This window comes from Empidonax traillii, unplaced genomic scaffold (genome assembly GCF_003031625.1).
Source record: "Empidonax traillii isolate 1590-97213 ecotype Southwest subspecies unplaced genomic scaffold, ASM303162v1 scaffold554:size495636, whole genome shotgun sequence".
In the NCBI taxonomy this organism is placed as follows: Eukaryota; Metazoa; Chordata; class Aves; order Passeriformes; family Tyrannidae; genus Empidonax; species Empidonax traillii.
This window is the reverse complement of record NW_020955747.1, coordinates 103,017-128,072: the sequence shown is the minus strand read 5'-3', so window position 1 is coordinate 128,072 and position 25,056 is coordinate 103,017. Positions and strand designations below refer to the sequence as shown.

Genomic DNA, 25,056 nt, shown 5'->3' with positions numbered 1-25,056 from the left:
TCTGGAGGCAGTGGGTGCCTGCAGAAGCAACCAGCAGCCCTTTCTATGGGCCAGTCCTGGCAACTCCCGAGTCCTGGGGGCACATCCAGGTTGCCAAAGCCTCCACGCATTCATCTATTTTCTGGTCCCTGTGCATCCTGGGGAGAAGCTGCATCGCATGATCTGTCCATCCATGGGTGACACCACCAAAACCTGCTCATGCATCCCAGCTGGGCTCTGGCAGCTGTGCAGGCAGCAGCAACTGCGAGACTCCTTGGATTTGGAGTGGGTTGCAGAGAGACCTGGCCATACAGAAACTGAGGTGCAACTGCTCTCCCCTGCTCCCTGCAGCCATCCAGGAGCATAAGAGGCAGCACCGGTTGCACTGGAAAAGCACCAGCCTGGTGAAGCACATGTGTAGATGTGTCAAAAGGTAGCTGGGACACCTTTAAGTGAGAAGAGCTTCTGTATGTCTCCTCCCAGGGTCCCCAGCTGGCTGGGGCAGGCTTTAGGAGAGAGGAAAGTCCGTGTGGAAGGAGGTGCCGTGGAGGACAGCCAGCAGAGAAGGGAGGTGGTAAATGTGTCCAACCTGGGCTCATAAAAATGTGACCCCCAAAATTCCACCAAAGTTTGCTAAATAAATACATAAATATGAACATGAAGCCCAGAACTGGGGCACAGGGGTTTCCCAGGATTGGCAGCTCCCCCCAAAATTCCTTTTTTTTGCCATTTCCCCAACAAAACAGTCTCTTCCCATCCACCCCACAGTTGTTCCTGTGCACAGTCAGTCCTCAGCCTTTCCCACGCCTTGTGGATCACAGGGCTGGCACCAATGGCTCTTTGCATCTCTCTTAAACCCCACAGCAGAGAGGTGAGTGGCTGAGAGGCTCCTCTAGGTTAAGGAAATAAATAATTCCTCCCATTGCAAGGGTTGGAGGACAGACAGGCAGTGCAGCGAGACATCCAATGGCCTTCAGGAGGGTGAAAAATAAATAAGTGGAGCTCGGCATTGCCTCAGGAACACGTTCACTCGCAGCTCAGCTGGGGGGTATTTAAATAAAGGGGGAAAAAAATCCCAGTCCTAGTGCTGCTCCAGCAAATGTGCTCCCTGTATGCCAGTCTGCCTTCACCCACTGCTTCCATCCCAGCTGCAGAAGATAATTGAGGTGGTTGGGAAGGAGCCTCCAAAATCTTTCCAGGATAAGTAATCCCTGCTGGGCTTGGAGGGGGAGTTTCTGTCCCAGCAGCAGAATAGGGATTTGGGGACCCCCTGCAGCAGGCGGTGGCTGGAACGCCGGGAACCTCCGGGCTGCAGCTCCTTGGATGCTGTTTAATCCCGAGTTCGGCTTCTCCTCCTCAGGAAAAAGAAGCTGCTCTTCTGGGGCGGACCCAACAGCATTGGCACCTGGCTTTTATGTGTAATTTTGACCTAAAAAGAAGTGGAAAAACCAGCTCAGTAAGGGGGTCCTGGGCTCTGAGCCCTCCAGCCCCAGGACCCAGGGAAGTGACTCCAGCGAGCTGGGAGCAGCTCAGCACCCAGCACCGGGGCAAAGAGCTCTGGAATCACATCCAGGCAGTCCTGGGAAAGGAAGAGGATTTATCCTCTGGGCAAGCTGCCTGCCAAATGGTGGGGGACGCCATTGCAGCTCCCCCAGGAAGGGACACTCCTGCGTCCACTGACCCAGAAAGGGATGAGCGTGTCCCTGTCCCCACAGCTCCCACGATGGCTTGTCATGAGTCCAGGGCCTTCACGGGCACAGTCACAGCTAGTTGGGCTCTGCGGCCACCCACCAGCAAATGTAGGAGCCTTCCTTCAAATTCAGAGGCTTTGCCACCAGGAGCCAAGGCTGTCCAATCCCACCATCCTGCCAGCACCTGCTGCCCCATCCCAACATCCTGCCAGCCCCTGCCCACCCCTGCTTCCTGCCCCCTCCCCAGGGACTCACGGTGCAGGACGGCTGCATCCAGGGCTCCCCATCCACCTGCATGGGCAGCAGCTTGGATGTCCTGCAAAGCACAAAGAGAGGGAATAGGGGGTGACACAGGCATCAGGTTTCGCTGTTGGTCAGGTGCTCAGCTGTGACAGGGACAAATACCTGATAGTGACGGAGGAACACTGGGCCAGTCTCTTCCCCGCACTCTTCAGCCCCGTGTAGATCTGCCCCATCTCCATTGCACCCTCCAGCCCCACCACCTCCAGGAGCTGGTCGCTGAGGTCTGCAAGAGAGAAGGGTCTGAGATCCCATCCCCAGGGATCCCCTGCCTTCTGCTGTCATGCGAAACATCAGGGCCAGCACACCAGGGCTGCTGGCTGTCCTGAAGTGCAGCAGGGCTGGTGGCACTGTGGGGATGTGTCCTGATGTTCTTTGTGTCCCAAGAACACCAATCTGGGTGTTTGCAGTGCTGGGCAACGCTGCTATCCAAAATCTCTGGAGCAGAAACACTCCTGATCTGCAATAGCACCTGCGCTTATATGGCTGCAGGGTGCCAGCTCAGATCCCCAGCAGCCCTTTGACTGTTTGTGTTGTATGAAATGGTGACACCCCTTCTCTGGATGCCCAGGGGTGCTGCAGCCTCCCAGGAGCCAGCATGCATGGCAGAATCCTCACTGTGAGAAATCTGCTCAAATCCCAGGGTATAACCCCTTATCCCAGCTCATCCTGCTCTTCTGGGCCGCCAGCAAGGGCACCCAACTCTGGCACAACTTGATCCTTCAGGGTTCCCTTTCACACACCCCCGCCACTCCACCCCTCTGAGAAGCCCTCTGAGCCTCCCATACCATCCTACCCACCCCCCACAAGTGGGGCTGTTCCCAGGGTACCAACTCTGCTGTCCCTTGCAGTGCCTTTGGGACTGGCTTCTGCTGTGTCCCACTCTCTGCTGCCTGTTCCCACTGGCTCATCCAGCAAGGGAGAGCCAGCAATGGCTTGGGATACGACACTGCCATCCTGGCAGTGTCATCACAGGGGGGCTGTTTCCAACCCCAGCCCCAGGCTCTGGGAGGTGGTGGGTGGAAAATCCACACACTTTGACTATTTTGCTGGCTGCTTTCTAGCCCACTGTTACCCACTGGGGAATACTGCCAGGACTTGAGGCTGCCCCTGCCCATGGGGATGGCTCAGGTGGCTGCAGCAGTGGGTGCAAGGTGCTGCAAAGGGCACAGTGTGAGTACTGTGCTGCTCCTGAACCCCACATCCACGCTGGCAGCACTGTGGCGGAGCCTGGGAAGAGATGCTTACAAAAGCCCTCGATGCCAGCTCTGCAGCTCCTCCTTCACCACACTGTGGGGTCACCCTGGCACCCCAAAAGACAGCGAGCCAATAACGACCCTGCAGTGTTGCTATTGCAGAGCTGGTGTGTGCCCAGTGCCCCATGCTAACCCCACACACCGCTCTCACACACCGCTCACCCTGCACGCAGAACTTCAGCTCCTTGGCATCAGTGACCACCGTGCCGGGCAGCTTCTCTGGCGCCTTCTTGCCCAGCCGGTTGTAACCACGCTGCTTCTTGGTCTCGCCCCAGAGGTTGGAGCCACCGTACATGCTGGGGATGTTGAGGACAGCGATGCCTTCCAGGGATGTGTTGCTCAGGTCTAGGAGGGTCCCATCACACTGCCGGGTACATGGGCAGCGTCAGAATGTGGGGCTGGGGGGCTGGTGCCCATCACCACACAGCCCAGCCTCCTCTTCCCACCCAGGAGCACAGTGTGACACTGGATAGTTCCCTGGGGTGACTGGGGCTGGAGATGCAAACAAATACTTCCCCCCACAACACTTTGCTTTCCTGGATATGACAAACGCCACATCACCCTCCTTGTGCTGCTCCCCCTTCTATTTCCATAGGAATTTTACTACGTGTCCAAAATGGCAGTTTCAAAAAGCAAATTCCTGGGAGACCACATAAAACCTTGGCTAGGCTCAGTGCTGTGACCCAAAATAGGAGGAGGCACCACCTCAACCCTGAAGTGACTTGCATCCAGGGAGCTCCAGCACATGCTTCCCCACCTCCCCTTGTTCAAACTGACTCCAAAGGACTGGAAAGTTTGGCTGCCCAAAAAATAGCTCAAGCCAGTTTGTCTTCAGGAGACACTAGGAAACTAGAAGTGAGGCTGGAAGGAAATTATGGGAAAGGTGTCAGAGGGAAAAATGTCAGGTTATGGAGTGAAAACCACAGGACAGCACACAGGACTGGCATCCCAGGTTTTGCTGTAGTACAGTAGGACTGCCCTTTCTGAAAATTCCCTGTAAAAGGAAAAATATCCATTTCCTGCAGCTTTCCCACAGGATTGAAGGAAACAGCCGTGGAAATGCATTTCTTAACTTCAGGTCTTCTCACACTACCCAGACATGGATCCCCTTCCTAGATACCTCTGGTGGAAGCAGCTGCTTTCCCATCCAACTGGAATTTCTCTAGAGCACTCCTATTTTCCTTGAGGCATCTGCTCTCTACCTGCCACTCTGTGCCTCAGCAAATCCCAGCACAGCTTTTTCCTTGCCTCTTGGTGATGCAGAGGCATCTCTGCTCTCACTTGCTGTGCCAAGAGGAATGAAACAGGCTGATAAGCCCCCGCTGTTGCTCTGATTCCAGTTGTTTTCCTCTCGCAAAGGTTTGGAGCTTATTTTTACCACCCTCTTGGCCAACACTGAGGACACCAGCCCTGTGCACACGGAGCTGGGCGCTCACACAAGCAAACACCTCAGTGTGTCAGATCCGTTCTGCCTGCCCTGATGCTGCGGGATCTTATTTTTAGCCTTGCACTGAAAGCAAAATGCAGGAATCTTCTAGTCTGGGGGGGAAGAACTATCTCTCCAAGGCTTGGAAAGGATGTAAATCATTTCATTCTCAATACATCTTAATGATATTGTGATTTGTAGGATAAGAAAAGACCTCAATGCTTGAGCAGTGGGTACCAAGCGAAAGGGCTCCAATTTCTTGTGTGATGGATGACATACCCTGAGCATCACCCCCAACTGCAGGCACCTTTCCCACCTGCCTGCAAGGCAGCGGGAACCAACCCAGCCACGGTGGGATGGGAGTGAATTGGCTGCCCAGGGTGCAGGACGACGGGATGCTGCAGGAGCCTGTTCCTGCCCACAGCTGCCCACGCCTGCCCACACCCCCACGGGCAGGAGCAATTCTCCCCGTGGAGTCCTCCCTGCTTCGCGTGCCAACGAGCTACAATGGGCCCTTTGAGCAGGGGCAGCTGACGGCGTGCTGGCAGTGAGGCTGGAAGGAGAAATTTGCAGCTGGGGGAAAAAGCAAATTCATTTCCAGGAGTCGTAGAGGGAATGAGTGCCAATTTCCAAAACAAAACTGCCATTTCTCTGCAAGGCTGACAGTTGCCTGGGAGCCGAGGGAGGACAGGCTGCTGCTTTCAACTTCGAATACTGTGGGATTAACACTTTCCTGCCAGTGGGCTCAGCTGGTTGGGAGGCTTGGCAAGGAACAGAGGGCAACTTGTGCCCATCTTCAGCAGCATCAAACCCCACAGACACAGACTTCATCCACCCTGGGACACTGCTGCATGGATGGGGAAGGGGGTGAGATGGTTTTGATGCTGCTCTTGCCCCTTCCCACAAGCTTCCATGGGTGCAGCTACCCACCTCGGGCTTTGGGAAGGGATGAAACTCTCTGTCTAGAAATGGGCATAAAAACTGCTCTGCCCATGGCCCCACGTCTGCAGGGCCAGCTCTCCAGGCTCTGCCCACTCTCTGCCCACCACCAGCATCCCTGTGCCCACCACCTGCTCTGATTCCCACCAGTCTCTTGCAGCAAGCACTACTTTTCTCCCCTCGCCCTCCAGCCTAAGTTACAAAAGGGTGGTTTATCTGGAGATAAGAAGAGACGGAAGTTTATGGCCGAACCCCCCAGCGCCTCCGGAGAAGTGACAGCGCTCTTAGCAACCACAAGCCCTCCTCCCGGCTCTAATTAAAGGCTGTTTCCATGTCATCCAACGAGTGCTGGGAGCAGCACGGAGTTTATAGAGAGAATATTCCAGGCACGCTCTCAAATACAGCTGGAAGTGGGGAATACAGGCTTATTCTTCTGCCCGCAGCTGGCTGGCTTTGCAGCAAGTGCCGCGTGGTGGAATGGGGGGTCCTGCCAGCCACTGTGTCCTCCTGCCACCGTGAGGGGTCAAAGCCATGGTGGCACCCTCTCTCCAAACAGTCAAAAGCCCTGCCTGAGGAACCCATGGCCAACAGCTCCCAAAAAGCCTTTATGCCATGGCTGGAGCCAGGGACCACCCCAGGAAACCCACCTCCACTTCAACATAGTCGTGGAGCTTCTTGCAGGTGGCTGCAAAGGTCTCCGATGTTCCAAATTCGAAGTACCACAGCTTGTTCTTCATCCTGGGGCACAGAGACATGTCAGCATCCTGCTTGGAAGCTGTGCCTTGCCCCAGTCAGCAGCAAGATGTGCTGCCAGAGATTGTCTGGAGCTGTTGTGCTGGGGACATGAGCCATGGATGGGGACACAAGCCATTTTGGAGAGGGACTGCCAGCATCATGACCCTAGGGAGTTGTGTGATGGGACAAGGGGTGGCTCAGGCAGACCTGGCTCAGACACCCTATAAAGGGGGATGCTGGGTGCTCCCTTGACATGGATCGTGCTGGTGTATCTTGACAAGGCTGCCAGAGATGGGGTACCCCATGGAGGGGACGTCTCACACCTCAGAACCCTCCTGGCACTACATCAGGCAGCCCCTGACCATGGCTCATCCCCTGCATCAGTTGCTGTGCCAGGCTTTGAGGGGGGGCTGTAAGCTGTGAGGAGCTATGAGCCAAGGGAAGCTGAATTCCAGGGCAGAACCAGGCACTTTTGTCCATTCAGGATTTTTCTAGCAGGTATTTCTGAACCTGGGGATGGGGGTCACAAGCCACAGCTCCTGCTGCCATCTCCCCATTTCCATATGCCCCAAGCACAGTAGGAGCGAGCTGTGACCTGCTGCCTGCCCTGCCCTCACTGCCTGGCCTGCTCCTGCCTGTCCTGGAATTCCATGCTAATTATAAAGCATGAATGAACGTAAGTGGGTGCGTGGCCAAGTTCAAACAGCCTGACACACCACACGGGGCTTGAAGGAGCACCCCAAACCCCTGCCAAGCCTGGCCCTGGCCCCCCACCAGGCCCTGTGTCTGCTCTGCCTGTCCCTAAGGTTGAAGGAACACAAAGTCCCCTTGGTATGATGAATGGCAGCACTAGGGCGTCCCCCCACACCCAGCTTTCTGGGGGGCCCCCAGGAAGCTGTTACCTGCTGTTGAATTTCTCAGGGTGCTTTTCTCGCATGATGTGGAAGCGGTGGGCGATGGAGGCATCCTGTGGGGAGTGGGAGCACACAGACATCAGTGGCACAGCAGAGAAACAGAACCTCTGTGCTCTGTGGGCATACGCCAAGGTACGGGTGCTCAGCTCGTCGTGCTTGTCGCTGGCCCCCGTGGCACAAGGACACGGTGTGGGGCCGTGCCAAGGCGATGGAGGGACCCTCAACCAGGCTCCCCCCAAAGCTTGTTAAAAGTGAGATGTAATTAGTGCACTTGGCCTCCTTCCCTCAGCACAGAGGCTCCACGTGGAGGGGATGCTGGGGGGGAGAGAGAGCTACCGGCAGGGCAGTGGGGCTCCAGAGACACCCTGAACCTTGACAGCTCCCCTAGCAGGGTGGCAGCTCTCCTGAACCTCATCACAACTTTTCCTTGTGCAGAGTGGGGGGGTTTAAGTCCAACTCATAAGCTGTCACCAAAAGCCACCTGCAGTGACACCCCATGGCATTAGCAAGAGCTGATGTGAACCCAGAAGCATCCCACAGAGCTGCAAGTGGATAACCCACACCATGGTAGCACCCCGGGCCCAGGACAAAAGTGCTGCAAGCCCCTGGGAAGAGAAGGGCTTTCCCCAAAGCCCTCACACTCTCAGGATTGACCCCCAGCACTGGGGGAAACCCCTGAGGCAGGGGGCTGCCAGACTCCCCTGGGTCAGGAAAGCATGGGGGAACGTGGGTCTGAGCACCAAAGCAGGACTTTGCTGATGGGTACTGTCTTGGCAGGTGGAGTATCCTCATCCCAGGGACCTCAAACTTCCCTGAACCCCATTTAAGCTCCTTTCACACTCTTCCCAGTGTAAGAGAGAAATCCCATGCCTGCTTATGTATCTAACCGCTGCCATTGAAAATGACAATAAAACCAGAAAAACAAGGCCAGGAGATGGAGGTAGGTTGGGAATATGAGCAAGGAGGAACAGGGAGGGAAAGACCCATCCCTCCCTCATGGAACTCACCACCCCAATGGAGAAGTAATTGTTGATGATAGTGGACGGGACAGGATCTCCGTTGGCCTCCCTGTCACTGGGAATAACATCTATCTGCCAGCGATCCAGCATCACCTCTGTGCTGTGCTCAATGTCTTTCAGGACCTTCATCAGGTTGCCTCCTTCATAGCCTGGAAGGGAAAGAGGAAGATGAAGGAGGATGAAGGGGAGCACAGCCATGTCATAATTGTGTGCCAAGCACCTGGGAGAGCCTGGGGCTGCTGCTATGCCACATCCTCACAGCAGTGGCAGAGATTTTGGCTAATGGTGGGGCTCTTCAGATGGAAAAGGTTGGGCAGGACCCAGCTGCAGGGGGGTTGAGAAAGCAGTGGCTGCTCTTTTTGGAAGGGGTGCCTGGAGGCACTAGGCCGAGATGAAGCTCTAACCACATCCCAGGAGTCCTCCCTGCCCTGGGATGGCACCCACCCAGCTACACTAGAGGGTCCCCCTGGGCAGTGTGGGCACCCCCCAGGCAACGTTCGTTTGGCCTTACCTCCTCCCCAGCGCAGGCACCGTGCCAGGTCATTGCCCGTTCCCAGGGGCAGGACGGCCACCGGCGGGTGCTTCACCAGGTTCGCCTTATCTGCAGTTCAAGGGGGAAGAGAATTTTGGGGCTGACAAGGCTTATTCCCTGCTTCTCTCCAAGTCCCTCCTCAGCCAGCAGCCTGGGATGATGCTGTTGTCAGGACTCCCCCCCCCCCCAGTTTCACATGGGGAATATTGTGAATTGGTGGCAGATCACCAAGGATGCAGGCAGACGATGCTCTGTAGGAACACAGCTGTCCCTTGCTCACCTATACAGTCCAGGATCCAACCCACCGTGCCATCCCCTCCACAGGCCAGCACACGGAAATCTGGAGTGTCCCGAAAGAAGTTCAGCCTGGAGAAAGCCAGGAGAGACAAGATGTGAGGTGGGGGAGCAAGGGCTGGCAGGAGAGGGCAGAGGATCAGCTGCAGTGACTCCGTACCCTGGCGCGGGCCCGCCGCGGTCCAGGTTGTACACCTGGCGTGGGTTGAGCAGGTAGTGAAACTTCCGAAGGACTCTGGGAAGAGAAAGGTGTGAGGAATGCTGCGGATTTGAGTCCCACACCAGGAGTGATGCACAAGGGACCAGCAGCCCCCAACCGTGGTGGGATGCTCTCCCTGGGCAGGACCCCACCTACCGCTCCCCTTGCCTTCCTCCACTCTTGGGGTTCACAAGCACCAGAAGTGGGTGTGTCCCGGGCCGGGGGCTGATCTGGAAGGCAGAAAATGCAGCTGTGAATTCCTGCCTGCTGCGGGGCTCAGTGGCAGAGCTCACATGCAGCCCAGTGCAGGAACCTACCTGCAGTCCTTGCCCATCCACTGTGGTGGAGTTGAACTTGAAACCCTGGGTGTCCTCAGGGGTGGTGCTGGCAGGGGAGTCGCTCTCTGATCGTCGGCAGTGGGACTGCCTGTCCTTTGGGGAACAGAGGTATGGATGCCCACACTGCCCCAGGAGGCAGTGCCAGCAGCTGGGGGAGGCAGGCTGGCCCCAGTGATGCCTGATGGGTTCCTATCACTGGCAGCAAGGAGGGGGGCACTTACCAGGACAAGGGAGGCACTTACCACTACGAGAGGCTCACGTACAGGAATGAGAGGGGCACTTACCAGGACAACCGGGCAGATGTAGGATGGCAGCAAGATGTGGTCCCGCAGTGGGCCCCCGTCACACTCTGGCTTCACATGGGAGGCACATTTGTTGTGGAGCTGGAGGGGCGGGACAAAGGGATGTTAAGCAGGGGACTCCTGCCATCTCCTGCCTGTGAGCCTCTCCTCCCCAGGCCTGACCACGCAGGGGGCACTGTGGGTGCGCCGCAGCCCCTGTGTACTCACGGTGACTTGGCACCAGACGCAGTGCAGGCCAGTGATGCCCTGGTAGCACTTGATGCTCTTGTGACATCTGTCGCACTTGACAGGGGAATTGCCCTCGATCCAGGTGTGCTGCATCACCTGCAGGGCACAGGGGGACACTGCAGGCATACGACTGACCCACAGGCATCTCCCTCCTGCTAAGGGCGACTGCAACAATTTCAGAGGCTTGTCCTGCAGGGATGCTGACTGATTCAATCCAGCCCCTCGCAGAGTTGACTTCCCTTCCTGCTGATCCATGCAGCACAGCAGGGACACCTATTCCCCAGCCTGGAACCATAGCAAACCTCGGGGCTGAGGCCCTGTAGGTGTCTGGGGACTGAGGACAGGGCGCATCTCACAAGGTTGTGGATGCTGGGAATGCCCGTGAGCTGCTACCCAGGATGAGAGGGGCAAATCCCAGAGGACAGAGCCATGCGGGATCAGAGCAGGAGACCAAGGGGCCAGGAGACACAGTGACTCAGAAATGCACCAGCTGTCTACTCACATTTGTGTTTCTCTTGGATTTAACGTAGGTGCTGATGCAGGAGGCAATCTCTTTGGACACGCACCTCTCATGAACTGTATACTTGCAGACTGGTGAGAGAGAAGAATCACAGAGCCACAGAATCATTTAGGTTGGAAAAGCCTTCTAAGACTATTGAGTCCAACTGTTGCCCCAGCACTACCAAGGCCACCAATAAACCATATCCCCAAGTGCCATGAAGAAGGTGGTGAGCATCGCTCCATGGCATGGGAGCTGTCCCCTCCCCGCTCACCCTGCAGCACCCACGGCGCTCTGCACTAACAGTGACCAGTCCCCGCTCCCCAAAGCGCTGGACGGAGTGGGAGCTGCCAGGCTGGGGATGCAGTGTGCTGGCAGGGATCCAGGACTTACAGGAGCAGCAGAGGCCCTGCTTGCGGACCCCCAGCAGCATGGTGCGGCAGAAGTTGCAGTAGGCAGGTTTCTTGAAGTGCTTCAGCCTCCAGGCATGCTGCCCATCATCCTTCACGTTCTGCAGGACAGGAGAGTGGAGGGTGGGGGGTCACTCCTCTGCTTCTGGGGGTTCCAGACCCCTCAGCCCACCATTTTTATCAGCTTTTCATTCCCTAAAACCCCTCACTGTGTTTGTGGGAGTTTGCTCCCAGCAGGATCATGGGCTTTCCCCGCTCCCCTTGGTGTTTCTCCAAGCATGCAGGCCCTGGGCACGTCCAGCTCCAGGCACAGCCTCCAGCTCCCTTGGCCCCTCGGCACAGCCCAGCCCCAGGGAGGATCTTGGTGGCTGACAGGAAGGTGACTCCACATCTGGGGCCAGGCCATCACCATCATGGGGTGACAGAAGCACAAGACTCTTACAGCTGGGGCCAGGCAAGAGTGCTTTGCAGGAGCCAGTTAAAAGTCCCTGCTTTCTTGAATTTACCTTCCAGAAAGCCTGTCCCCCACCCCCACCTCTCCATGGAAAGCATGGGCACCATGACCAAAACCACAGATTTTTCTCTGCAAACTATTACCCAATGGCCAGGGATGCATCTGAAAAGAAATGAAGGCCAAAAGGATAGAAAAACACCACAGAGAAATAAAGGGGGTTCCAACTACCCCACCTCTGCTCTTTGAAGCTTACCCCATAAGAGGAGTTACCATTTTAGGTGCTCACCTTAATTTTTGATTCAATATTCATTGAACTGGATTATGCTGCAATTGCAAGGAGTGAGCCCAGCCTTCTTGGGCATGGCAGTTGGCAGTGACTGCAGCTCAGAACTGAGCTTGGGAAGACTGGGGAGTACAGGGCGCAGGGTGGGGGTGTCAAAAGGGTTGGGAACCAGGGTGGGGCTGTGTGGTGCTGTATGAGCGTGTAGTCTGTTGCTGGAGGCAGGCTGGATGCAGCCAAAGCAGGGCCCTGTGGGGGCACTCACCGTCTCCATCCCCAGGAGGACCAGCAAGGGGATGGTGGTCATGCCACCCCGGATCCATTCCTCCAGCGTCACGGTCCCATCGTGGTTGTAATCTATCTCCTCCATCATCGCCTTCAAGATCTGGAGGAGGAAGAAAATGTAGAGATATGGTGATTCCAGTCACAGCTCTGGCTGTGGGTCCTCACACCTGCCCCAGCTGCCCCCAGCACTCACGGGCTTCAGCTCAGTGGAGTCCCACTCCAGGTACTCAGCCACATGCACCATCTGGTTGATGATACGATCCAGCTCCTGAGCACAGAGAGACAGTGGTGCCCAATGCTTAGGAATGGCTTCAGGCACGAGCAGAGCATCCAGCCCCAAGCCCCCAAACTGGAGATGTATCAGGTTTATGTTCCCATATGCCCAAGGCCACCCCAGTCCCCACTCGCACAGGAGGGGCAGCAACACCCCAGTCCTCAGTGGGTGCTGAGAGTTGTCTTCTGCCCTGAAAAACTGCAAGAAAATCTGCAGTGGGTTTTCCCAGGGAAAAACTACTTTGACAAATCAGATTTTATTTCCAACAGGTTTCAAGGGTGATACCCAAAGAACAAAGAGAAAACATCCCAAGGGAGAAGGAGCTGTGCATTTTTTCTCCTCTGAAACACCATGGCATGATGCAGAGCTACGATTCCTGGTTGGGTGGATTTTTTCTGGCTGCTGCAGGATGCAGTGGAGCTGGCATGTGTCCCCCAGCCCTGTGGTCCAGCTGCTGCCTTCCTCCTCCCTTCCCACATCATTGTTCAGCTCAGAGCACCTCACCTTGGGAGTGGGCACCTCAGTAGTGCCCTGCATGCTTCCAGCCCCCCGGGCTGCCCCCGCTTTGTCTCTCAGGAAAGGCTCACCGAGCTGTCCAGGAGGCCGTTTCCATCAGTATCGTAGAGGCGAAACATAACTGGAAGGAGGAGAGAAGGTGCCAGTAGAACTCAGCCCCAGGGCACCCCAGGGCACCCCGGGGCACCCCAGGCATCCAGCTCCAGGCTGCTGGGGCTCTGAGGTGGGAGCAATGCTGTGCCAGCTCAGCCGAGGTGAGATGTGACCTTGGGGCTGTGGAGTATCAGAGTAAAGCCCCTCTGCCAGGCAGGGGTAACACAGCCAGGAGCAGAGGGGGATGCTGAGTGGTTTTCCCAAACGGGCAGGAACATCCAGCTCTGCACCCCTCCTTGGGCAAATCTCCCTCAGGTGACCCCCCTTCACACGGCATGACCACAGTGTCGCACTTACACTCCAGCTTGTCCTCTGCCCGTCCCCTCTCCAGCAGCGACAGGTAACAGACAATGTCCTTCAGGTGGACCACCTGGGCCAGGTTGTTGGGAGGTGGAGGGGGGGTGGCTTTCAGGGAGCTGGGGCTCTTCCGCAGGCTGAAGGGTAACCTCTTCTCCACACTCTTCGTGCCTGAAGGCAGAAAGAGAGGCCACACACAGCAATGACACTGGACAGGAGTCATTCTCAGGTGGGACACTGAGACTCTGTGGGAAGGGACCCACTCATTGTGGGGCTGGGTGGCACCACAGGGGTAGGGCTGGGGCCACAAAGGGGGTGTGGGGCTGGAGCCCATCACAGGAGCAGAGCTGGAACACAGAGAGGATGTGGGGCTGGGTAACACTGCAGGAGTAGGGTTGGGAGCACAAAGGGGGCCCGGGGCTGGAGGGTGCCATTGCTGGAGTAGGGCTGGGCACTGCCACTCAGTCCCTGGGGCACAGACCCCCATACCTCAGTCACTGCAGGTGCAGGTGGGATGAGTAGTCAGAGCCCATGGGGACATGTCCTGACAGGAAAAAGCACCCACCCAGAAGGAGGGAGAAGCTCAGTGGGCAGCGAGGCAGCTTGCTGGGGTGCCAGGACAGCCCACGCTTGCTGCCGCCCGTGCCAACAGCAGCCTTTGGCAGATGGTGGCTCCTGGCACAGGGGCCCTTCCCAGTGCTTGCCTCCTTGGGGGCTGGCAGGAGCTGGGCAGGGGGCAGCCATGACTCACCACCCCGTTTCCCCCTCCCTGCAAGCTGCTGCTGGATAATTAGGACATTGACTGGTGGGGGCTTTGGGGATGGTATTGGTGGCTTAACCTGCCAAGCAAAGGTGTCAAGATGACAAGAACACGCTGAGTTTGGAAGGTCGTTCCCCACGGCACTGGGGACCTGACTGGCTGCACTGCCAGGAAACTGCAGAGGGCTTGTCACTGCCCGTGTCCCCCCACATGGAGTCCCAGCCAAGCTCACCTGGTGACTGAGGGCTGAGCACAGACGTGGAGGAGATCCTTGAAGAGCCTGAGGAGTTGTGAGCAGAAGCAGTGCCAGTGGTAGACTTCTGGGAGGACGATCTGGACCAGCTGGGGGAGGCATTGGGGATCGATGCTGGGGTGAGGGACGCCGGCTGCAGCTCAGCTACATTGCCATGACAGCTCTTGGGCTCAGGAGTGTGTCGTCCCAGGGCACTTCGAAGCGTTTTCCCATTGATCCCTGCAAAGCAAGACATATGCCCAGGGGCAGCGTGACACCAGGGTGCTTGTGCCCCTTACTCCAGGAACTGGGTGGTGAGTGCTCACCCTGTATCCTCTCTGCTAGCCCTATGCCTCTCTGTCCTAGCATCGCAGCCCCAGGGATCTCTGAGAGATACCACAGGTGCCCCTCTCAATCTCCTGCCTGCCCCAGTGGCTCCCAGCAATGCTTCCATCCCTGGATGATGTCCACCACGGTGTTTAGGGCCAGACAGGGAGGATGTTGTCCTCCACCATCAGCCAGAGCCCAGTGTCTGGGGAGGTTCTCCTTTTTCTTTTGCAATTTATAGTCCTTTCAGTAGATGTCTCCACGAGCCACGAATCCACCAGGGAAGGGCTGGGGGAGGCAGACTTGAGTGTTTGGCACGCAACCCCCGCTCCAGGTGCTGCTGAGCAGCTGCCTGCACCAGTACCTGTGACAGGGGCACAGGCCACCTCACTCCGGATAGATGCAGACTTAGGCTGTGAATGCACAGAGGAAAGGGAGGAACCAGTGCCACAGCACCCTGTGGGTGCCCATCCTAGGGAAACCACTCCCTGGAGCAGCACGGGGCCCTGGGAGCCCACCCATCGGATGGAGAGGAGCTGGGTTGTGTGCTGGCCCCGATGCCACCCACTTCAGGTGCCACTCCCCAACCTTCATCCCCGTGAGCAGTGTGGGAGCAACCCCACCATGCCATGGTGCCCCGGCATGCCCAGCTGCGTGGCAGGGCTGGCTCACCGAGGGTGCTGTGCTGCGAGACACCGGGGCTCTGGTGCTGGGTCTCGGGGGAGGCTTGGCATATCTTACGCTTGAAGGAGGTGAAGAGGTGTTGGCAAAGCTCCTCAGGCACATCTGCCTCCAGGTAGGTCTTCATGAAGAGGCGGAAGCCCTCATAGTCGATGGGCTGGAGAGGAGACAGAGGAGGAGCATAGAGGTGCCCCAGGCACACTATGAGGGTGCAGAGTGGCTGGAAGGGGTGGGGCTCCATGCCCTCAACCCTCCTCACCAGGCATATCAGCTACACCGCCCCCCCTAAAGCTGCTGGCTTCCCAGTTCCCAGTGCCTAAAGGGACTGAGAGGTAGCAAGGCCAGAAATGTCCAGTGCCAACGTGGCTCAGCCAGGCCAGTGGTGCTGGGGACCAGGTTCAGCAGCCAGGGCAGGAGCTGGGGGAATGGCAGGGAAGGTCAGAGCAGCAGGACTCTCCAGCCTGCCCCAGATGTTGGCGACTATCATCCTCCTGAGGTCTCCTCCCCTCCTTCTTCCCCACTGGGCATTGCCATTGCGTGGGGATGATCCCTTCCCAATGCCTTTTGTGGCCCCAGCTGGAGTGAGGGTCCTGTGGTGCCCTGGAACAGTGGGGTAGCTTTGTGCCCTTCCTCGCCATGTTCAGCCGACTGACATTCCTCATTCTGCCTTGATTGTAGTGATTACAGCCCCCGTGGAAGGCTCTGTCCTGCTGGCACACTAATAGGTCTCTCTGAAAGCACCACTCAGAGAAAATCCCAGCCTTCTTCGGGGAAGAGTGAGAAGGCACAGACCCCTCCTGTCGCCACACAGGCAAGGTAATTTTCTTTTCAGGGAACAGTAAATCCCTCCCAGACTCTGCCTGGCAAGGGAATGCCCCAAAGAGCTCTCAGCAAGGCAGCCAGCTGCCAGCACCCATGGCAACATCACTGGGATTGGGTGGTGTGCACGGTCCCTGAGACGGCCAGGGAGTCCAGTCCTGGGAACATGACCGGGGGAGAGGTGAGGGGCAGTCAGCCAGCCCGGCCTTTTCCCGGCTGCTTTCAGGGGTAGGAGCTGGGCTGGGGGGGCTAGCAGGGGACCAGGAGCTGCCAGCAGCACAGGGGAATGTTGGTAGGACAGGGCCATACCTGTTCGGGGTTGTACCTCGAGAGGACGCCGTCCCCATGGAACTCCTCCAGGACATCCTTGAGCTTCTTGGTGGAGTCTGGGGACACAAAGGCACCTTGCTGAGCATGGCCACGCTGAGCACCCTTTGTCATCCACCAGCAGGATGGTGCAGAGGGATATATCTACTGGATATACAATTTCTGGATCCTTCCATGCCTGAAAGGGGCCATCCATGCCCTGCTTCCCCTTCCACCTTCAGAGGGCAGGGCACTTATGGAAAGCTGGCCTGGGAGCTTTACATATATAGAGAGCTTCCTCTTACCTGTATGAAAATGATTACAAATCCAGAGCAAAGCAAGGAAAGCCCCAACCCTTCCCAGTCCTGGCTGCTCTGGAGGTGATGGTGAGAACATCCCTGAATGTTCCTGTGCCCATGCAGGGCTTTGGGTGAATGCTGACACCTCTTGGCAGCCCCAGCAATCCCAGAGACTGCCGCGGGCTGCCCACTGACATCTTCAGGAGGTGCCAGGAGGGAGAAATAGAACAGTATCCATAGAATCATGGAATCATTTAGGTTGGAAGAGCCCTCTAAGATTGCAGAGTCCAACCATTATTCTAGCACCTCTGCATTCACCACTAAACCACGTCCCACACCTACATGGCTTTTAAATCCCTCCAGGCATGGTGACTTCACCACTGCCCTGGGTGCCTGTTTCAGGGCTTGACAACCCTTCTGAGGCAGAAATTTTTCCTAATGCCCAGTCTAAACCTCCCCAGCCTGTGGCCGCTTCCTCTTTGGATTGCTCTGTGCTAACTTCCACACAAGCAGTAATGACCTTCCCTGGCTGGGTGTCCTCAGGGCTGGAGTGTCTGGAGGGACACTGGTCCTTTCAAAATTGAGAAAAAAGGGAAAAGCAGAAAAAAAAAGAAAGATCAAGAGGAGGGAACATTCAGCCCTCACCTTCACACACATCTCTGGGCATGTGCATTTAAAAGGTTCTTGGACACACCAGCCCTGTTAATTACTGTGGAATCCTCTCTCTGACAGGGGGCTGTGCTGGCTCTAATCCTCCCGTCCTCCACTGCAGATGGAATTCGGCACTGGACCACAAGTGTCTAGGATGTCTAGGGTGCTCAGAAAAAGGTTTCCTGGCCCCAAGGCTGGGAGGACCCTCTAGCCCTGCTCTCCAACCCATTGCCAGGCCACCCTCCTGGGGAGGAAGCAGCTACCCGTGCTGCAGCCTTGCTGGCCACCTGTCAATTAACGAAATATTGTCCATGTTTTGAGCCCAGCATTACAGATGGTGTTTTATGGTCTGGGATTCAGCAAAGCAGAGCCCATCCTCCAGAGAGGCAGGATGAGAGGAAGAGAGGGATACTGCACACACACCTCTGCCTGCATCCCTGCCTGCCCCTGCCTGAGGTCTCTGGCTGGTGAGCAGAGGCCTGGGGAGAACTTGCCTTCCCCTCATCCCTTTGATACACAGTGTCCCCAAAATAGCCTCACAGGGCACTTGGGGTCCCCTTTGCTTCTCACTCCTCCCTTCATCCAGCCTACTCACCCCAGGGTCGTGCCAATCCTGCAAAGCCACACTCCTGAGATTTTACACCCCTTTTTTTCCTACATCCTGTCACCCAGGCTGAGCTTTCCTGCCCATCCTGCCCTGCTCTCAGCACCTCCCTGGGCTGCACTGCTTCTCCATCAACTGCTGTGATGAGCACGCCCAGCTCTTTGGCAGGCAGGACCTTAAGCACTTGTTTTCAGACCCCTGGGCTTTGCCCAGGCTCCCTCTCCGGCCGCTCCCAGCACCAGAACCCCTCCAGCAGTGCCACCAACCTCCATCTCCTGGCAGGAGTTGCAGAAGGTTGCTCTTCAAAAGCACTAAGGAAAATTACCGCAGAGGGTTGGCAACCCAAGACGAGCTGTGGAGCGGCTCCGTGTGTTTGGGAAAAGCCAGTCTGCTTTCCTGGTTGGCATTTCATTTTGCTAACGAACGTGGGAGCCCGCCGCCTTCAGAGGGACTGAGCCGTGCTCACGTGTCCAGCCCCCAAAGCTCAGCTAAATCCTCCCAGGCATGCAGGCACAGGGACCCCCACCAGCTAGTGTTGGGGGTCAGGGACCTTCCCAGCCTCCCCATTCAAAATCTACAGAGTCACCTAGTTCTCCAGGAGGACCCAAGGAAAACATAGGACAACCAGTCTGGTACAGGTCGACAGGACTTTTCAACCCCTTCTCCCTGTCCTTGGAGGGGCAGAGGGTACTCACAGTCTGTGTACTGCTGGAGCTGGGCGAACTCGGTGGGGCTGAGCGAGATCCACATGCCATCGCTCATCTTCAGGCAGCAGGGCCCGTGGCGAGGGCCACCAGCTGCTGCGCTGTCGTGCCAAGCTCAGTGCCACAGGTCCCTGCTGGCCACTCGGTCACACTGGCACTGTGAGGAGCGTGGGGGGCTCTTGGACTGCTGGCATCATCCTGCTGAGCCCGTGGGCAGCGAATCCCAGAGCTTCAGGGCACCTGGTCAGCCCCTTCCTCCCTGGAGGGAGGTAGAAAGAGAGGAGGAGGTCAGCAGTGCCCTGCCCATGGTGGGCAGGGGCTGGGTCCTGCTGCACTGGCTGCCCTGCCACAGTGCCCCGGGGAACAGTCACCTTCAGCAGTGGGGGTCTGTGGGGCAGGGGGTGTATTAGCTTGGAAATGGGGTGCTAGGGTGCTTTCCCAACTGGGAAGGGCCCCCCACTGCAAATGTGGGGGACCCCTACTCCAGGGAACAGGGAGGGGAGTGTGTGGGCTGCAGCAGGGGATTGGTAGACAGAGGGGTGAGCACATTGGTCAGGGCACCTCTCTGTGTGACCATACCCAGTGCTTGGTGCCCCTGGGGGCAGTCCCCAGCATTTTCCAGGGGAAGCCAGCATGAGGAGCAGAAGGAAGGGCACAATTGATTAGAGAAGATGCAGCACTTGGAGGTAGGGGATTCAAAAGAGAAGAAACTCCTAGCTCACACCACCTCTAAAGCTGGTGGTGACCTTTAGAGAATCATTGTAAATGAAAATCTACAGTCAAAACTGAGCACTAAGGAAAAATCTGTGTCACAGAGAAACCTCAACCAAGGGGCCCTCTCCAGCCCACACATTTCCAGACTTCAAAGCTGATTAGTTTTTTCATTTAACTGAATTGGTCATGAGGCAAAGGGCAAAATTTGGAGGAGGTGGTTGTTCTCCAAGGATTTAGATCTTCATTTTAGCGTCATTTCCCTGCTAAGTGTTGGCTCTCAGTTTCCACCAGCCTGAGCTCTCTCTCAGTGGACCGGAGAAAGCAGAGTAAGGATGAGATGGCAAAGGGATCACAGGACTTGTGGTGATGCTCAAGGAGCAGCCACCCCCCCATCTGACTGTACCTTTTCATTCACAGAAAAAGGTATTTCACTGAGGTTTGTGAGTCATTTATGGGAGTTGTCAGGTCCTGCATGCCACACCAACCCCAGCTGGTGTCCCCAGGGATATTCACATATGGGGTGCACTAGGAGCAGTCACTTAACCCCTCATTCTTAGGGCTTTCCCCAGTATTTCTTTACTAATGCTATTTTGGCTTTATTTTCAGCTGCTACAAGTGCTCCAGGCAACATGTGGTCCAGTGGCAAAGCCTGGTGTTGGCAGAGAAGGAAGCAAACCCTCCTTGGAGCTGTGGGGAGGATGGTGACCCCTGAGAGAGCAGTACAGGGCTGAGCACCCATCTGGATGGCTGCCAAGGGGTTTTCCAGCTGCAGGGAGTGACTGCACATCTGGAGAGGAGCACACCAAACCCTGGGCATACATTTTCTGCAGTTAAACATCATGACAATGCTTAGTCCTGCTCAGTCCTTTCCTCCTGGGAGGACACAGCTGCTGGAGTCTTGTTCCACCCCTCCATGGCCTGGGGCTTCTTGGCTGCTTCTGAGGCTGCCTGGAGGGATATGGAGCTTGGGGACCCTACAAAATGCTGCTTCTGCCTAGGGTAGTGGGAGGATGGTTGTCCCAGGATAGGGAGGAGTGCCCTCACTACTCTGCCCTGAGGCACTTGTGGGGAGACTACACATAATCCTGGAGAAAATGTCACCTTCCCACACTTATTGGGGCCCTGTGGCCCCATGGCAACTCACCCCCAGCCTGTGGCTATCCCAGCTCATCCTGGCAGTTCTTTGTCTCCACACCACCAGCTGGGGACAGGCTGGATGCAATAGTGGTAGGGCTAGGAAAGAACTACCCACACTGACATCAGTTTTGTGGGAATCTTCATTTTGAGGAAAGCACAAGCAAGAACATGGTGTTTGCTCCTTTCCCGGATGATCGGTTTGTCGCAAAGTATCTCCGAGGCTGGTCCAGAAGAACTCAACCCATAAGAAACCCCAAGAAACGCACACAGACCTCGTGTTTCCTGGCAAATGAGCTGTTTGGTTTGATCAGAACCTATTCTTCATTCTAAATTTATCCAAGGAGAGGCTGAGAGCACAGAGCTAGTTAGAAGGAGAGGCAAAGCGGGGGGGACGTGGCTGGCTCCAGCTGCCTGAAGGAGTTTGGGAGCACTGAGCCCTCCCATAACAGACGGCAGCAAAAATATCCCTTGCTGCTTTTAACGACGGGTGATGGGGCGGCACCAAGCGGAGCTAATTGGGCTATCCCAAGAGGCTTTCCCCCAGCAATTGTTGGAATAACAAATGCCACTCCTGGCAAGTCAGCTTTGGATTTCAGGAAGGGCAGGAAAAAGCCTCCTTAGGAATCCAGCTGCTCCTCGTTTGGCTGCCCTCTGAATTGTCAGCGGCAAATTATGTTCTATTAAATCAAATTTGCCTCTCACTAAAAATAGCTCCCTACCAGCGTTACAAATAACACCGGATTACCCTGCCTGAAAGCACTCACCGGGATGTGGTCCCTCTCCCCCTCCTCGCTCTGTGCCCGCCAGCCGCGCGCGTGGGCTTGGCCGCTCCGCCAGCACCGGCGTGGCGTGACTCAGGGTGGCTGAAGTGGCTGGGGGAGGATGGAGAGGGGGGAGCCTGGAGTCCCCCAAACCCTCCCAGGGGATTAGGTTGTGCTGGAGCCCTTGGGAAGCTGCATGGAGCATCCTGCCAGCCCCGGTGATGAAGGAGGTGCCACAGGGAGCATCGACGGGTGCAGGCAGAGATACGGCTCAGTGGGAGCCAGGGCCCGGCCATGTAGGGCCTGAAACACGTCAACAAGGGAAATGCCAGGCGGGAGCTGGACATAGGCCAGTCCCCATTGGTGAGTGGAGCCCAGACAAGCAGCAGGACCAAGCCACAGGCACTGGGAACATCTCGATATCCCTGAGAAGGGGCTGCCCATGGGCACCGCCAAGGTCCAGGGATGGGGGTCTCCCAGAAGCAGCAATGGGACAGCAGAGGAGCTCTTTTTACAGACAGACACCCTGCCAGAAGCCTCCCCACCAGCCTCTGGCCACTGGCTGCCCAGTGCTGCTGAGGATGGAGGACCCAGCTCCTCTGTCACACCACAGTGCCACAGGGCTCACCATGGCATTGGGAGGGCTTGCTCCACTGACACCCATTGGTGTCTCCAGGACTGGAGCTACTGTTGGGGACCTAGTTCTGCCCATGCTGGGGCAGAGAACCAGGGACAACGAGATGGCAGCTTCCAGGTGCTGTCAGAGCCTCCAGCCTCTGACCAGCTCCACAGGGGCATGTGGATGGGGCTGCAGCACATGCCCCGCAGGAGGTTTCTTCTTCAGATGCCCTTTGGGAAGGAAAAACACTGTCTCCTTGAGCTTCTGGATGCAGCACAAGGAGGGAACACTCCTGCTGAGCACACGCACACGGGCACGTGCAGAGGCTGCGAGTCCCCGACGGCAGCATGGCACGACGCTGGGCTCTTGCCTGCATCCCTGCCCAGGCCTGCAGAAAGCCACAGTCAAGTGCCACATCTCCTCCTGGGGCAAAGCACAGCAGGTCCCTGCAGGAATGGCATTTTCTAGCCCGCCCGCCCCATCTTTTGGAAAGATCAGCCTATTTTTGTGTTGGATGGGGAGAGGCCCCCGAGGCGGTGGGTGGAGTGTAAATCCCTCCTGTCCCGCTGCAGCAAACAAACCCCAACCAAGTCACGCTCAAACTATTTTCTGCAGTGACAGGAGAAGACACTTTTCTGCATTTTTCCAGCCCAAGAAGACACTCGGGATCAGCTTTTTCTATTCTCCAAGCCTGTTGCTGTCTACACACTCCCCTGACCCTTTGACCACCCGCCCACACAGAGCCAGGCATGCTGCCTGGGTACCTCACACCAACTTTGCTTTGAGTTCTGAGCACCCTCATGGCACAAGGGCAAGGAAAGGTGCTGGCAGAGGTGTCCAGAGCATCCTTGCTTTCCCACACAGGGAAGAGGGTGCTCACAGCCAGCCCTCTGGCCCTGGAGTTGAACTGTGGATGTACCGACTCCCAGCTGGGTGCTGGGAAGGCTTGGCTCAACGCTGTGACAGCAGGGACTCAGCACAGCACCCCTGGAGCTCACCCCCACCCTGGGCCAGGACAGCTCAGTTCACACCCCAGGGACACCAACAACTTCCTGACTTACTGCTGTTGCCTTTTTAGAGAATAATTTTGCTGGCTGAGTTCAGAGCAGACTGGATCTGAACTAGAATGCCTTCGGAGCAAGACTTGTACCCTCACTGCTGTCCCTGCAGGCCCCAGCCAGACCAGACCTTGTCTCACGGAAAAGCCCCTTCCCATGCCGGACAGGGAGGCAAATGCTGGCTCCACAGCCTAGGGGCCAGGATTCTCCCTGAGACCCCCCCCCCCATCACCAAACCTAGGGATTCAGGAACACTATAAACCTGGCAGAGGAAAGCTCTGGCTCTCTCCCTGCAGAAATCCTGCAGCTGTGGGTCCCGTGGGTTAACCACACCTTGTGTAGGATAACATTGCATCCTGATAGCTTTGAAATACATTCTTCTTCCCTTTCATCCCCCAACACAACCTGCAGAACAAGTTGCATCCAGCCTCCTTCTGCAGGCTGGGCACACTGACTACCTCCTCAGTCCTCCTGCCCTCCAAAGCCAATGGCTCCAGCAATTTTTACTTAACAAGAAAGACACTAATGAGCTTTTCTGGCCTGGCAACACATGGGAACGGCTGGATCAGGCTGTTCTTCTGCCCAGTCAAGGGATGGGTGGTTTTATAGCCAAGCTGAGAACCAACACATGCTGAGACACCAGTGAAGGTGGCGTAGCCCCTGGGCTGCGTTAGGGGATTGCTGGCTGCCATGTTCCCCACCCTGGGGACAAGAGGATGCTGCCCTCTCCTTTTCCACCCTTTGGGAAGCATTTCCCAGGGGCTGAGCCAAGCCCGGGCAGCGGGAATCCCGACACCCCAACCCCAGCGCTGCTCCGTTCCTCCAGCGCCTGTACCGCTCCCCAGACCGCTCGGTGAGGGGTCACGACCAGCCCGAAGAGGGTCGCGGACTCCGAGAGCAGCGGACGGCAGCCGACGTGTGCTGCCGAGCCGGTCCCGCGCGGTGCGGGGGTCCCGCGTGGATCGGGGCATTTGCCCACGACTGAAAGGGGTGTGAGCCCCTAGGGGTCCCCGGCCTCCCCCCGCCCAGCCCCGCGTCCCCCCGCCGCTGTCCCCTTACTTGGCGGCGCAGCGCGGTGCCATCGGCGGGACCGGCCGGGGCGCTCCGGCGGCGGCGGCTGCGGGGCTGGCGGTGCCCGGGAGCGCTGGGCAGCCCGGCGGCTCCGCGCTCCCGCGGCGGGGCGGGGATGGGGGATGCGAACGGACCCGGCCCGCCCCGCCGCTCCGCTCCGCCCGCCTCCGCCGGCACCGGCGGGCGGCCGGGGCGGGAGGAGAAGGAGGAGGAGGAGGAGGAGGAGGAGGAGGAGTTGGAGGGAAGAGCCCGGCGGCCCCGACCGCGCCCCCGCCCCTGCCCGGGGCCCGGGGCAGCGCCGGGGAGCGCCGTGGCGGGAGCGGCCGGCTGCAGGGGCAGCGGGAGCCGCGTTTCCAGGATAAAACACATTTGTTATAAATTCCCCTTTCCCTATCAGCGGCAAGGCTTTCCCCACTTCCCACTGACCCCGCACCCTGTCCCAGAGCCCCGACGTTACCCAGCCCTGTCCCCATCCCCACCTCCGTTACTGTCCGTGTCACCGTGCCTATCTCCATCCCCATCTATATCTCCATCCCCATCTCTGTCCCTGTCCCCATCTTCATCACCATCCTCGTCCCCGTCCCTGTCCCCGTCCCGCTCTCTTCCCTGGGCCTTCCCTCCCCCTGCACCTCGATCTCTCATTTTCAAGCAGTTTCACTCATGGCAAAGGTTGCTCTTTCCTCAGGAACGGAACAAACCAGCGAAAACAAACAAACAAAAAATGCCAAAACAGATAAAAAGCATTTTTATTTTCTTTCCATGACGCGTCTGCCTGCCTGCTCGGGAGTGACACTATTTCAGGCATGTCTATTATTTATGTTTCACTATATTTATATTAATTAGAGACGCCATCCATGTACGTAGTTCTCCAACTTCAAAAAAAAGCAGAAGAAGGGGAATGACATCTGGGACTGAACTTTCTCGAGAGAAACAGGAGCAGGATCCACATGTATAGCTGTGTGCTGCGTGCCGGTCTCAGATGACGTTCCTGCT

The 25,056-nt window shown here is 57.1% G+C and overlaps 1 protein-coding gene across 4 annotated transcripts; it reads right to left on the bottom strand.

Annotated features, from left to right (window-relative positions):
- LOC114064521 (diacylglycerol kinase beta-like) lies at positions 1-24,151 on the bottom strand. Of its 4 annotated transcripts, none has more exons than XM_027897670.1 (25): positions 24,052-24,151; positions 18,695-18,962; positions 16,449-16,525; positions 15,312-15,477; positions 14,313-14,552; positions 13,321-13,491; positions 12,942-12,991; positions 12,274-12,348; positions 12,061-12,180; positions 11,045-11,162; positions 10,655-10,743; positions 10,132-10,248; positions 9,907-10,005; positions 9,602-9,715; positions 9,441-9,514; positions 9,246-9,320; positions 9,072-9,157; positions 8,771-8,860; positions 8,248-8,408; positions 7,229-7,293; positions 6,239-6,329; positions 3,389-3,590; positions 2,076-2,196; positions 1,926-1,986; positions 1,310-1,408 (listed from the first exon to the last, which is right to left on the bottom strand). In XM_027897670.1, exons 2-25 carry the CDS (start codon positions 18,759-18,761, stop codon positions 1,310-1,312), a joined length of 2,628 nt encoding a protein of 875 aa, XP_027753471.1. In that variant the 5' UTR covers positions 18,762-18,962; positions 24,052-24,151. The 4 variants fall into 4 exon arrangements, with proteins under 4 accessions (XP_027753473.1, XP_027753471.1, XP_027753472.1 ...); XM_027897671.1 differs by lacking the exon at positions 24,052-24,151 and adding an exon at positions 20,562-20,624; XM_027897672.1 differs by lacking the exon at positions 24,052-24,151 and having other exon boundaries at positions 1-1,408; positions 18,695-18,761.
- Between the last annotated feature and the right edge of the window lie 905 nt (positions 24,152-25,056).

Coding starts and splice junctions, on each gene's coding strand:
- LOC114064521 (XM_027897670.1), bottom strand. CDS start 18,761: ATGAGCGATGGCATGTGGATCTCGCTCAGCCCCACCGAGTTCGCCCAG. Junction 9,321..9,440: donor GGAGGAAGGCAAGGGGAGCG/GTAGGTGGGGTC, acceptor TTCTCTTCCCAG/AGTCCTTCGGAAGTTTCACT. Junction 8,861..9,071: donor TTGGATCCTGGACTGTATAG/GTGAGCAAGGGA, acceptor CTTGAACTGCAG/ATAAGGCGAACCTGGTGAAG.